Source organism: Apiospora aurea, assembly GCF_038362705.1.
Source record: "Apiospora aurea strain CBS 24483 chromosome Unknown utg000001l_segment0_segment0, whole genome shotgun sequence".
Classification (NCBI taxonomy): domain Eukaryota; kingdom Fungi; phylum Ascomycota; class Sordariomycetes; order Amphisphaeriales; family Apiosporaceae; genus Apiospora; species Apiospora aurea.
The window spans coordinates 5049520-5061873 of record NW_027117388.1 but is presented as its reverse complement, the minus strand read 5'-3'; the positions used below and the strand labels follow the sequence as shown (position 1 = coordinate 5061873).

General features: G+C 54.4%; 6 protein-coding genes across 6 annotated transcripts; 3 read left to right on the top strand and 3 right to left on the bottom strand.

The window, feature by feature from the left end:
- Positions 1-23: 23 nt before the first annotated feature.
- Positions 24-687, top strand: PG986_001551 (uncharacterized protein; the record flags this gene model as incomplete). The annotated part of the gene is made up of 3 exons (XM_066837773.1): positions 24-27; positions 53-200; positions 249-687. 3 exons carry the CDS (start codon positions 24-26, stop codon positions 685-687), a joined length of 591 nt encoding a protein of 196 aa, XP_066706666.1.
- Positions 688-2277: 1590 nt separating this feature from the next.
- Positions 2278-3360, top strand: PG986_001550 (uncharacterized protein; the record flags this gene model as incomplete). The annotated part of the gene is made up of 4 exons (XM_066837772.1): positions 2278-2420; positions 2483-2608; positions 2676-3192; positions 3259-3360. Coding segments are annotated over 4 exons (888 nt in total), but the record flags the coding sequence as incomplete, so codon positions are not given.
- Positions 3361-3695: 335 nt separating this feature from the next.
- On the bottom strand, positions 3696-4507 carry PG986_001549 (uncharacterized protein; the record flags this gene model as incomplete). The annotated part of the gene is made up of 2 exons (XM_066837771.1): positions 3696-4263; positions 4338-4507. 2 exons carry the CDS (start codon positions 4505-4507, stop codon positions 3696-3698), a joined length of 738 nt encoding a protein of 245 aa, XP_066706664.1.
- A 570-nt stretch (positions 4508-5077) lies between these two features.
- Positions 5078-6000, top strand: PG986_001548 (uncharacterized protein; the record flags this gene model as incomplete). Its single annotated transcript, XM_066837770.1, has 2 exons — positions 5078-5512; positions 5635-6000. Coding segments are annotated over 2 exons (801 nt in total), but the record flags the coding sequence as incomplete, so codon positions are not given.
- Positions 6001-6226: 226 nt separating this feature from the next.
- On the bottom strand, positions 6227-9886 carry PG986_001547 (uncharacterized protein; the record flags this gene model as incomplete). The annotated part of the gene is made up of 7 exons (XM_066837769.1): positions 6227-7659; positions 7711-7989; positions 8040-8750; positions 8801-8895; positions 8970-9008; positions 9100-9672; positions 9735-9886. The coding sequence occupies 7 exons, from the start codon at positions 9884-9886 to the stop codon at positions 6227-6229; spliced, it is 3282 nt and encodes a 1093-aa protein (XP_066706662.1).
- Positions 9887-10885: 999 nt separating this feature from the next.
- Positions 10886-12330, bottom strand: PG986_001546 (calmodulin; the record flags this gene model as incomplete). The annotated part of the gene is made up of 2 exons (XM_066837768.1): positions 10886-12056; positions 12128-12330. The coding sequence occupies 2 exons, from the start codon at positions 12328-12330 to the stop codon at positions 10886-10888; spliced, it is 1374 nt and encodes a 457-aa protein (XP_066706661.1).
- Between the last annotated feature and the right edge of the window lie 24 nt (positions 12331-12354).

Sequence of the window (12354 nt, the reverse complement as noted above, 5' to 3'; positions counted from 1 at the left end):
TCCTCTTGATGGACAAAATCGCGATGGGTGAGCGCATGAACACGACCGCGAGCTCCTAGGCTGTGCTGGGCACCACCGTGCCGCTCGACGCGGCTACGCCGTGCCAGCGCCGTGCTCCTCGTTAAGACCAACCTGAGCGAGTGGGTGCAGTTCCGGAGCGGCAATACGACGACCGGGTGGACCGCGGTCGGCGGGCAGATGTAAAGGCCCTTCGTGGCGCGTATGGACCCCTAGAATTCGTCGAGCAGGTCGGCCGTCGGCGTCGTTGCGGCGAGCATAGCACCCGTCTCGCTGGGGATCGAGACGTACGGGAGCATCGCGAGGCCTCCAAGCCGCGCGGGCCTCGTGGGTATCAAGCCAGGCGTCGTCCTGACGTCGAGGGACCTCGTGGTGCCCATCTCGCGCGACAAGGTTACGGTCGGCAGCATTGCTCGCACGGCGAGTGATGCGGCGGTAATGCTCGAGGCTATTTCCGGGGTGGACGAAAGAGATAAATTCACGGACAAGATCCATACGGGCGGCGAGCTTCACCGTATGCTGCCGTCTGTACTTGCAGAGCAAGAAATTGACTCGCTGGCTACAGTCGTGGCAAATGATGGTGTATCGGAAGTATATTTCCTCGGTCTCGGGAATGAAGGCGGTCGACCTGCAGAGAAACAAACATCACGACCAACGTGCTGGGCGTAGTATTGCTGTACCAGGCCGTGATTGAAAGTTGAACTAAGAGGCAGCCGCCCCCTTTTCCCCGACGACGTCAGCCAAGAAAAGCCACAGAAGGAAGTCCATAAAGCTGTAAAAGCGAACTTTTACCTTGGCAGATCTTCTGCTGTAGTCGTTCCCTTTGGACACAGGTAGTCAGCTGTAGCCATGCCGACGTTGTGGAAAGCGGCGAACATGTAGGCCGAGACGAAGCTACACACGAATACAATGTCCAAACCTAATTTGCAAGGAACTAATATGCTTCTAATCTGGGGCATAAGGTATCGGCTAGCATCAGTTGAGGGGATCATTCGAGCGAGGTGCTTGCTTGGGAAGCACTCTGGTCATCATCTTCCCCCTTATTCTTTGCCCGACTCTCAACTGAATAGGGGTACAGGTGACAACGTCGACCGGCCGGCTATCCGAAGCTGCCATCCATTTCAGTTATGTTTAATCAACCTTAGTCACCTGTATTGGAGTTTAGGAGGCTTACCACAGCATCTCTGCCTCACCGCCGCACGGTACCCAAACGTGTGGTCTGTAATCTATTTGAAATCAACGAGGCGTATGGCTTCGTATCCCTTCCATCTCGAGAAGAGCTTTCATTTACACTTGCGGCCCAAGGAAAAGCCATTGCATTGGTTAGCTCGCGTTGTTGTTGCTTTTGACATATGGTGAGGCTGAGATGTGGTCATCCGCCCTCCTTCCAGCTCCTATGTCATGGGTGCATCACCCGACACGCACAAACATGCGCATTCGGGGGGGCTCTCTCAGGTCGGCGTGCATATTTCTCAAGCCACCTGAAGCCGGGGCTTTCATTTCTCCCAGAAAGGAAGGTTTGCTGGACAGGCGGGAGGGCCGGGGGCTCTCAGGATAGTAATTCGGAGGCACACACGCACGCTCCTCCGCAGCCAAGCCGTCGCCAAGCCGAAGCCAAGATGCTCGAAGGGACCCAAGCTCCAGATAAACCGCTGGCGAGATCCTTTGGAAATCTCCGTCCGCCGCCCGCATCGTGAACAGCCCTTTTTCATTCTAATTTTAGGAAGGTCGAAAGCAAGCCTTTTGAACAACACATCTCGCTAGACCGGCGCTCTCATGTGCATGAGACCGCCACCTGCACCCCAGTCTTGGGACAAGGCGCTCTTTCACGAGAGAACGAGAGACCTTGGACTCAGATACATGCGAAAGAGACGCGGGATGATGGAAGGGAGCGTGTCGTGAGGTGGTCCCTAGCGCACCCCTCTCATCTGTCGCGCCGGGGCCAGAACCTGTCATGTCAACCCAACTGAGGGATAATTCCTCCAATGAAATGGGCACGGATCCAGCTTGGCGCACCACGAACAAGCTGACCATGTATTCCCGTCGTTCGAAGGTTCGTCTAGGCTAGGGACATGGCTGGGCTGTCACTCCGGTTTGCCGGAAGTTGCGCTGCAGCCCGGGCAGGCAAAGGACCAGGGGAGGAAGTAAGGGGAAGAACGACGGCTCAGGTACATATTTAGCTGCATCCCTGGGGCAGGGACGATCAGTTTCTCGATCGAGCATCATAGCAAACTGTCATCTCAGCTCAACTCTTTCACGATGATCGCTTCGCTCCTTGCTGTGCTGGCGGCGGCCACCGGCAGCCTTGCCTTCCCCCTGGAGAACGGCAATGTCACTGAGTTCTTCGACCTCATGAGTCGGGCCACTCCCTCTGGCACCGGCACTCACAATGGATACTACTAGTAAGTGGTATTGAGCCTCTTTCACCTACCCGTGTCTTGGCTGACCATGCACCTACCTGCAGCTCCTTCTGGACCGATGGTGCCGGTGATGTGACGTACACCAACGAGGCCGGCGGTCAGTACAGCGCCCGCTGGTCCGGCAACGGCAACTGGGTCGGCGGCAAAGGATGGAACCCCGGCAGTGCCCGGTAAGTCTGCTTCCCACCCACAATCTTGACCACCCCCTATCCCTAACACCGGCTTGTAACAAAACAGCACCATCACCTACAGCGGCACCTACAGCCCCAACGGCAACAGCTACCTGGCCGTCTACGGCTGGACGCGCAACCCGTTGATTGAGTACTACATCGTCGAGAACTACGGGACGTACAACCCGTCGTCGGGCGCCACCAACAAGGGCACCGTCACGAGCGACGGCGGCACGTACCAGATGGGCGTGAGCCAGCGCAACAACGCGCCCTCGATCGAGGGCACCTCCAACTTCCAGCAGTTCTGGTCCGTCCGCAACAGCAAGCGCACGGGCGGCACCGTCACCGTCGCCAACCACTTCGACGCCTGGGCCAAGGCCGGCATGAAGCTCGGCTCCCACGACTACCAGATCGTCGCGACCGAGGGCTACTTCTCTTCGGGCTCCGCGACCATCAACGTCGGCGCCTCCAGCGGCGGAGGCGGTGGTGGTGGCGATAACGGTGGCGGTAACGGTGGAGGCGGCGGCGGTGGCGGTAACAACGGCGGAGGCGGCGGCGGCGGCGGCGGTGGTGGAGGTGGTAATGTAAGTTCATGTTACATGCAACACCCCCTTCTGTGACGACGTTCAAGACTAACACAGACTGCATAGTGCGCTGCCATGTACGGCCAATGCGGTGGTAACGGCTGGAGCGGCCCGAAGTGCTGCTCGGCTGGAACCTGCAAGGCCAGTAACGAATGGTACAGCCAGTGCCAGTAAGAAGTTTATATAGCAGGCGGCAGTAATTTCACGACGACTTTGCCATGGATGTTGGATGGGCCTTGGCAACTCTTTAAACATGATGATTTTTTTTTTTTTTTTTTTTTTTTTTTTTTTTTTTTTTTAGTTTTCTTTTTGTACATATTCAGTTCTTGACCACGTATAAACAGATTGCCACTTCATGAACCGTATTCATTCTATTGGTGTTACTAGACTAAACGGGTTGACTATGAGAAGTAAGACTTGCCAGCGGTAATGATAAGAGTTGGGACTCTGCTTGATCTCCTACCGAGTCGTCTATTGATGCATCTCGTCTGCTTGGTTCTCTGTTAGTCCTTCCTCTCCATGTAGGGCTGGCATGCCTCATAAATGTCCTTGAAGCCGGGATACTTGGAGATTCTCTTAAACACCCCCTCGTCCACCGTCCTTGCACACTGGAGCGACCCCGCGATGAAGAAGTCGGTGTAGCTCGGCCGCGCGCCGAGCACGAAGGGCCCCTCGGCCTTGCGGGTCTGCAGGAACGCGCCGAGGCCGCGCAGCTCCTCGTCCACGGCGTCCCAGCGCTGCTGCTCGTCGTCGGTGCCCTCGCCAAGCAGGTCCTCGAGCGGGCGCCCAATCGAGGCCTCGCGCGTGCGGCGGAAATACTCCTGGCTGCGCGGCGACAGGATTCGGACCTCGCGCGGCATCAGGGACTTGGTCATGACGGGGCCGACGACGGCGCGCGCCCGCGCCCCGATCTCGCTGCCCGGCTCCGACGTCAGCGGCACCGGCGGGTCCGGGTACGTCGACTCCAGGAACTGCGCGATAGGGATCGAGCCCATCAGGTGCGTGGCGGTCGGGACGTGCTGGATGGCTGGGACCGTGTACTTGTGACCGGTCTCGTTAGGGGGCAAGCCGCTAGAGGTCATGGTTACTACCTAAACCAAGGAGCTGTGGTGCTCGTGGGAGAACGTGGTTGGAGGGGGCATTACAGCTCTTCCAGTGTGGCCTCGATGTCTGGGAACTCGAGGAAGACGGTCTTGTACGGAATTTGTTTGTAGTTGAGCATTAGGCGGGTGCACCAGACCACAGGCGAAAAGCAGATGTTCTTCGTACAAGCCAAGTCGTATAGGACGATCTCGGGGGTCTCTTGTGCGGCCATGTTGCAATGTAGATTCGATTGCGAGATTGCGTACCTAGTGAAGTGAAAGAAAGTGCTGTTGGCAAGTAAGACGGGAGAAGTGGAGGCGCTTGATTGAAGGGTTGAATACATTGATGTACGCAAGGCAGCAGAGGTCACACTAGATTCCGACTTAGGCTATCTACATGTAAGTAAGTAATCAGCAGCGACTAGTACCCCAATCAGATTTTCTGGGTAGACTATTTCAATGATACAGTATAAACTGAAGTCCCTCTAATACGCATTCGAGGGCCCAGTTTACCTGCACCTCTTGATTCCAAGAATATCCCACGATTCGTATACCTCTTCCACTCAATAGCCTTGCGTGCACACCGATGGGTACTATTACTTATTCGGCCATAAATTCCGGTGTGCCTAAGAAATATCAATCCTATTTCCGTAGCCCGTCCTGCACGTCTCATCAAATGACCTTGGGGGTGTGCATCTATTTTATCCTGTGTAGTGCAGGCCTATTCTAGGATTTCAGATCTCTTTTCTCCCCACCCCAGAAATACAGCACAAATCCATCCACCTCATTATATTGCTACTACAATGGGAGCTCCTTCCATCATCGTCATCCCAGGAGCCTCCGGGCTGCCGAAGCACTTCCAGCCCGTCGTCGATGCTATCGCGAAGCGTGGCATCGACATCCAGGCCCTGCATCTCCCCAGCGTCGGTCTCGAGAGCGGCGAAGTCCGGCCGGGCCCGCCGCCGACCCTGCAGGACGACGCCGCCTTCATCGCCAAGCACATCGCCAGCCTGGCCGACCCCGGCCGTGACGTCCTCCTCATCGCGCATTCGTACGGAGGTGCGCCGGCCAGCGAGGCCGTGAAGGGATGGAGCAAGACAAGTCGCCAGGAGCAGGGCCTCGAGGGCGGGGTCATAAGGATCGCCTACATGACGTCTCTGGTTCCTGCACTGGGTCAGGCCCCTGGCGGCATACTGGCCGAACTACCGGCAGAGAACCAGACTCCAATGACAGTCGATGTTCGTTTTCTCTCCTCTTTATAACTCCCCTTTATGCTTGCCTTGTCAACCATAGTCATGCACTTCCCGGCATCCATTTCATCGGCACTGGGACGGATTCTTTCCTCATCTTCCGGGCGTAGAATGGATCATGGATGATTCAGGAAAATGGCTGGATCTATTATACAGATTTCTCCAAGATGGCTGAACGCTCGTTCAGCAAATTCCCGCCGGAGGAAGGACTAGTATGGGCTCATAAGCTGGTGAGACATTCGGCAGCTAGCTTTGCCAGCCCCTTGACATATGCCGGATACAAAGACGTGCCCGTGTCCTATTTGCTCTGTGAAGACGATCTTCTCATTCCGCCATTCATCCAGCAGAAGGGAATCGATATGATTGAGCGAGAAACGGGCAAAAAGGTCGACGTCACAAGGATTGATAGTAACCACGTCCCCATACTCAGCCGTACGGAGCTCGTCGTTGACTGGATCGTCAAGTTGGTCGAAACAAAGTAAGCTGATAGGGGACTTTAACTCGAATTGTTGTGTTGTCCTGTGTCTCCGAGTGCATATATGTGGTTTATCATGAATTTACAACCCTGGACAACATGAGATCAGGACTTGTGAGAGACTGAGCCTTTCCGTTGTTCCCAAGTGATATACGAGATCACAAGAGGGACAACCTGACGTGTTCACATTCCAGGGAGAGCAATGGGCTTATATAAACGCACTCAAACTACCAGAACCCACTTGACTCCCTCCTGAGCGGCAGTCTCTTCTGTCCGGTACGCTGCCGGAAGAACTCCTCGCTTTCGTACATCTTGGCGAGCTTCAGGCGGGTGGACTGGACGTCCTCCTCCGAGTACAGAGCCGAATTTCCCAGCTTGGCCTCGATTACCTCGTCGAAGATCTTCTCGGCGCGCTCGAGCGCCTTCTCGCTCTGCTCCTCTTCCGACAGCGATGACAACGGCGCCGCCGTGTTTGCCTTGACCTTAACGGGCCGCTGGTGCGCGCGCCGCCGATAGCTGAGCGCATGGTTCTCGCGTGTCGCAAGGTAAATGGGGTGCGACGTGCCGAGTGCGCCGCGCATGGTTGCAAATGCGTCACGATACATGGTCTCGGCCTTCTCGTAGTCGCCCTTACCATCCAAGAGCGCCGCGTACTTTGCTTGCGAGATGGCCGTGCTCGGGTGTGTTGGACCTAGCGTCGCCTGCTTCACTCGTACCGTGAACAGGAAGAGGTCTTCGGCCTGGGCAAAGGCGCCGCGGAGCTGTAGGATCTGGGCCAGCTCCTCCGCCGCGTCGAGCGTCACGGCGTTGTTGTCACCCAGCAGCTTTGAGTACGAGAGGTGAGCACGTCTGTAGAGCGCCTGCGAGTCGTCTAGCTGGTCTAGGTTCTTCATCGTGGCCGCAAATTTGTGCACAGTGAAGATGGTTCTTCCGTCCACAGCCCCCAGGTCCTTCTCTTGGTGCTCGTCGAGAACCCGTAACTGCTTTTTGACGGTTTCGAAATCCCCCTTGGCCGCCTCTCCCAAAGCTTTAGCTAGCGCGACTGTCCTGCCCAATCGACTGTCCTCGCGTGACACCTCGGCGGTTTCAATACGGTCAAGCATCTTTCGAGAGGCGTTCAGATCGCCTCTCAATTGGTATAATGACGAAAGCGCCATTAGTGTTTCTGCTTTCTCCACTGGGGCCATTTGCTTGGGGCTCTCCAGCGCCAGCCTGAAGCATTTTGTCGCCTCGGCACCGGCTCCGTGTCTCATGAACAGCCCGCCGAGGACATGCCACTCTATCTCCTCGTACTTCTTAGAGTCGCTTTGGAGGAGACTAGAAAGGTCGAAACATGCTTTGGCATGCGGCATGATTTGCCTTTCAGCGGCCTGAACCTCTTGTAGACCCGAATTGGCGTCTTGGAGACGGATGAGACGGACGCAACAAAACGTGGCCATCCAGGTGCTGCGAACTTTCCGGTCTTTGTTTGTCATCCAGGTATTCTGTATCCAGTTTCTCGCGCCCTTCTGCAGTAGGAATTGGTCGACAGAGCTGGCCATTTCGCCCGTCGATAATGTCCCGGACCAGGGGCTACCCTTTGGGACGCGGAGAAGTACATTGTTGTCCTCCAAGTCTTTCAGGACTGGCCTAAGCTTCTCTGTGTGATTTCCAAGCGATGCTATTGTAATGTAAGTATGCAAGTCATAAAAGTACGCCAGGCAGATCTTACCCCAGCTATCTCGGCGTTCATCAAGATGGCCCAGCTCTTGTGTGATTTTCTGGATGAAACCGAAGGGCAGTGCATGCGATGATAAAATCGAACAGACTTGTAGTAGACCAGATGTCAGAGGCGAGCCACTTGACAGCCCATCAAGGAAGGAGTCGGGGTTCTGTAGTAAAGTGAGGAACTGCTCTGGCGTCCTTGCGCGGTCCTTAACGTAGGTGGCAGCACAGGATATGGCCAGTGGCTGTGACCCGAGCGACTCCACAATGTCCTTGAAGAGTTTCTCTATGGCACCGGGGTTAGTCGATGCAGACTAAATTTGAAGGGTTACTGACCTTTCTTCTCGCCGCCAGAGCACCGACTGCCACTGAGCTTTTGGAACAACTCAATAGCATCATCCTCTGCCCATTGAGGCACTTCAATAGTCTTTCCCCATGGACAGTAACTCCGTTCCTCCGATATGAGAATCATCTGGCCATTCCGTGACAGGGGAAGGAATTCCAAGAAGTTGTATTCTGGGTGAACGTTGTCGAACACTAGGAGCCAGTGGTTGTCTTCTCTCAACAACCAGTCCTTGGCGCCCTTGATAGCCGACTGTATATCGACAGGCTCGAGGCGCTTTATGCTCTCCGCCTCAAGCATCTCTTCGATATTGCGAATGCCTAGGTGTCTTTCGACTCGGGCTCGAGCATCCCGAGGGTTAGGCAGTTTCTTGGCGAAATACTTTTCGGCATAGTAATTGACAATAGTCTTCAAAAGTTGCAGGTATCCCGTGATCACAGTCTCACGGCTTTCCGCATCAATCCAGAAGCTGAAGCACACGGAGTCTTCAACGCTTGCGCAGTAATTACGGGCGAGTGTGGTCTTACCCACGCCTTGAGGACCGAACAATGTCACTATGTTGAAGTCGGTGTCCGTACGTTGTTCTTGCAATAGATTTCTGAGGTTACTGGTAAGCCCCGAGCGAATATCAATCTGGGCACTGCTTTCAGGGATGGTCGAGGGGATATTGAAGTCGGTCTGTAGGTAAGTGATGTTGTCACCTCCTGTGCGAGAGTCAGACAAATCCAGATAGAGTAGGTTCAAACACACTAACCAAGCATCAACTTGAGAGATTGCTGTCTCTGAAGCTTTCTAGCTGCCCCGCCCCTTGCGTCGTCCAAGACAGTTCTGAACCTGCCCATGAACTTTCTATAACACGGGTCATTTTCTCCATCGAACTTCACCAGACCAGTGTGTTTCCTCTGAAGTGTGAGCCTGCTTACATCGCTTCCAGCGTAGAAGGATTGCGGCTCGCCAACAACCTGTCTACAATCAGCTCATAGTCCTGTGTACCACACTGAAAGACTTGCTATATCTTTGATCCCTCTGAACGATGTTTTCTTTCCCTCATACACTTCAAGAACTCGAATCTCCGACCGGATAGGCTTGTATGCTTCCAGTTCGTTGTCGAGCCACTTTGCGTCGTTCTCCAGTGTAGTGCCCGATCGATTCGCCCATGTGTCATGGCCAGCACCGAGCCAAGAAACCTTTTGGATGATATCCGCTAGGGACTTGGGTTCGGTATCGTCATTGGGCGTCCCAAAGAAGACGACACCTCCGGTCAACAACTCAATCGACCGTAGATCCAGATCATGTGACTCGCTTGAGAAGATAAGTGCCCTCTTCACAATTAGACCGCCTAGACTGTGGGTAATGAAGACGATAGGCCTATCGGCAGGTGTATTCGACCGGCGGCGACGGTCGGCAATGGCTTTAACCAAGCTATGTGCCCTACTGTAGAGAACCTGACGGATATGTGTATGCGATTCGAAGATATCCGGATCATAAGAATAGGTGAGAATGCGGATTCCTTTCCCGCATTCATCTTGTGCTAGCCCGGCTTCGAGCCAGTTTTGCCGTCGTAGCGTTCCGGTGCCCCATGTCCATGTTTTGAACCCCCGGGCTAATCCATGAACCGCAACGACACTGTAGCGCATGTCAGTGACCACCTGTTATGGTTGAGAGTCGAATGTCTAGTCTGTTCTTACTCGATCAATGGCCCTTCTGCTTCCAAGGGAATATGAACCACTTTCAGCTCGTCGTTGACTCGCCCTGAATCTGCCGAATCACTTTTCAGGATGGATCTTGCTCTCTGCAAGAATCCAACCGAGTTGGGTCGTGGTTCAGGTGCCATGGGCATGGCATGACCGCGAAGGCACTGTTGATAAATTGATGGAAGGCTACAAAGCGAGAGGGCAGCAACCCCTTTACTATGTCCTCGATCAATCAATCAATCCACGATTCCGTAATACGTCCCAATATAGCACCACCAGCGAATGTCGCTGTGGAGGAGTACGCGGGAATACGTTGAAAGTTGCATAAATGGGAAGTGGAAAAACTGCCGGCGGGTGAGACAGCCTTCTTTCAGCTGAGCGAGGTGGCGCTGTCACTCACTACGACTGTGTGACAGAGCCATGGGAGTCCCGGAAGTTGCTGCAGTTGGGGGTGTCTGCAGGTTTGCTTCGCCCAATCAAGGGGTGCGCCCGGCATGCCACAGGAAGCCGAGCCACCCGCCATTCGCTCTGTACAAAGAAGAATGCCCCGATTCTCGACTTTCAGGCTGTGCCGGCCTCAGGCGATCAGACGCGCAGCTCAAGGCAAACTGCTGCGTAAGGTGGAACTGGGTTCGAATGCCAAATATCCATGCATATTGTCGGATGCATAAGGCGAAAACTCATTGATTGTGTTTGGTGCCAGGAAACTACGGACGCCACATCATACTGGGTGCTACCTGGTTAAGAGCCCACGTCAACAGCGGAAGGCAAGTGCACTGCCAAACATCCATCGACTTTCCAAACAGCAAGCACCCGTGGAAGACCGGTGGCCACTCCTTTCAGTCCACCAGGCCAGGCGACCTCCCAGAATGACCTCCCTCCCAACCCAAGCGCCGGGATCCTATAATCCCACGACAGGGCATTTCACCGCCAAAAATGAACAAACCGCACCACCAGAGAAAGATCCATCTACTGGATATACGGGTTCGCTCCTGACAAGTTCCCCGATGCCAAAAGTAAGCTCAAAGTCGGAACCGTCCATTACCACGGGATATATAACGTGATCATTACGATGGTCATTAGGTACAGCACGCTGCATGCTGGTTGGGAGATGTCGACATTCTAAAAAGTATGATTAAGTACAATTAGAAGAATCCGATATCACCATTTGCGAAATTTGGGACCAAATCTAGCGAGTTGGGCTTTTCCAGCGCATCCTCGTACACTGAGCTCCCGTGCGACCAGTATTTCATATCCCTGGGACAGCTCTTTACCCATTCCTGCGGCATCCAGTTGCTCTCAACTCGGAAGCCCAGGAATATCACGTAATCTTTAGCGCTGAGTTCAATAAGGAACTTGCGCAGCATCTGGATCGTGTTGCCTCTGTTGGTCCTTGCTTGAGAACTGTCGTAGGGCGGCCTGAACACGTCGTCCAGGCCTTCGATTACATGGAGAGTGCCACCCAGCGCGCGTGGCAGACGATGGCCGAGCAAGTACCCGTGGGTATGCCTCGACTCCTTATGGTGTGGTCTCGGCAGCGTTGTAATGCTACGGGAGTCGTCCTGTGGAATCTCCCGGTATTGGACCTCGTCAATAAAATTTGTACGCAGCCACATCTTCGAGAGGTTCTGGATCGTCTCTTTCATCTTTTCCTGGTGTTCTTGGGAATCGCTGGCGTAGACGATGCGATACATCTGGAGGTAGACTTCCAGCTCGAAAAGGAGTAAGTTTAACGGGATAATACCGCCACCGTTATCCCGTGACGGTATGTGTTGCTTCTGCTCCGCGCGACCAAAGATCTGGGCATTGAACCGTGGCGACCCGAAGATATATCGTGTGCATGACTTCAGCGTCTCGTAAAGAGACTGCCTTGGCGCCACGGGCTTGATCGGGTTATCGCGCGAATAGTACACAAAGAGGAAGTCGTCACGGTATTGTATCGTACCGGGCCATCTTTCAGGTGCTGATCGAATCGCTCGCCGCGCGCTATGTATGGCAGCTTCGAAAGATTCGTCCTCTCGGAGGAGCCGTGTATAGAATGCATGGTTGAAAGCCGATACACAATCAGTTCCTGTAGGGCCCCAGACAGCGCACACCCCACGGACGTTGGAGTGTACGAGTTGCCGGGCCATGCTATAAACACTGCCGGCCTCTTCATAGGCCGACCAACAAGTCGTCATCACGACATGCTCGATGAGCTCCGCATGCATGAGCCTTGCCACGTCCTTGATGTCTTCACTGACAACCCCCTTGGGGCTGCCATGTTTTCCGGTAGCGAAGACGAGCCGGGAGACCGATCCTTTCCCGAGAATGTCCCTGTAAGACAGTGGAGGTCAGAACACGATATTAAGGTACATGTTAACATCCCTATAAAGTAAAATGCATACTCATCTCCGTGCAGATCAAAGTGCACGATGTTGAAATGCATTCCTTGTTTGCTCCTCGAGGTCAAATGACGTCTAAGGCTCTGCAGCGATCCAGGTCGCACAACCTCGAGCAAGACACGCGTTTTGGCACGGTTCAGCTTCCATTGCAACCTCATCAGTGGCTCCTGGGTCAGCTCAGGTCCGACATCTCGGTTCCTCCCCATCTTGGTCAGATCGCGAGCTACCAC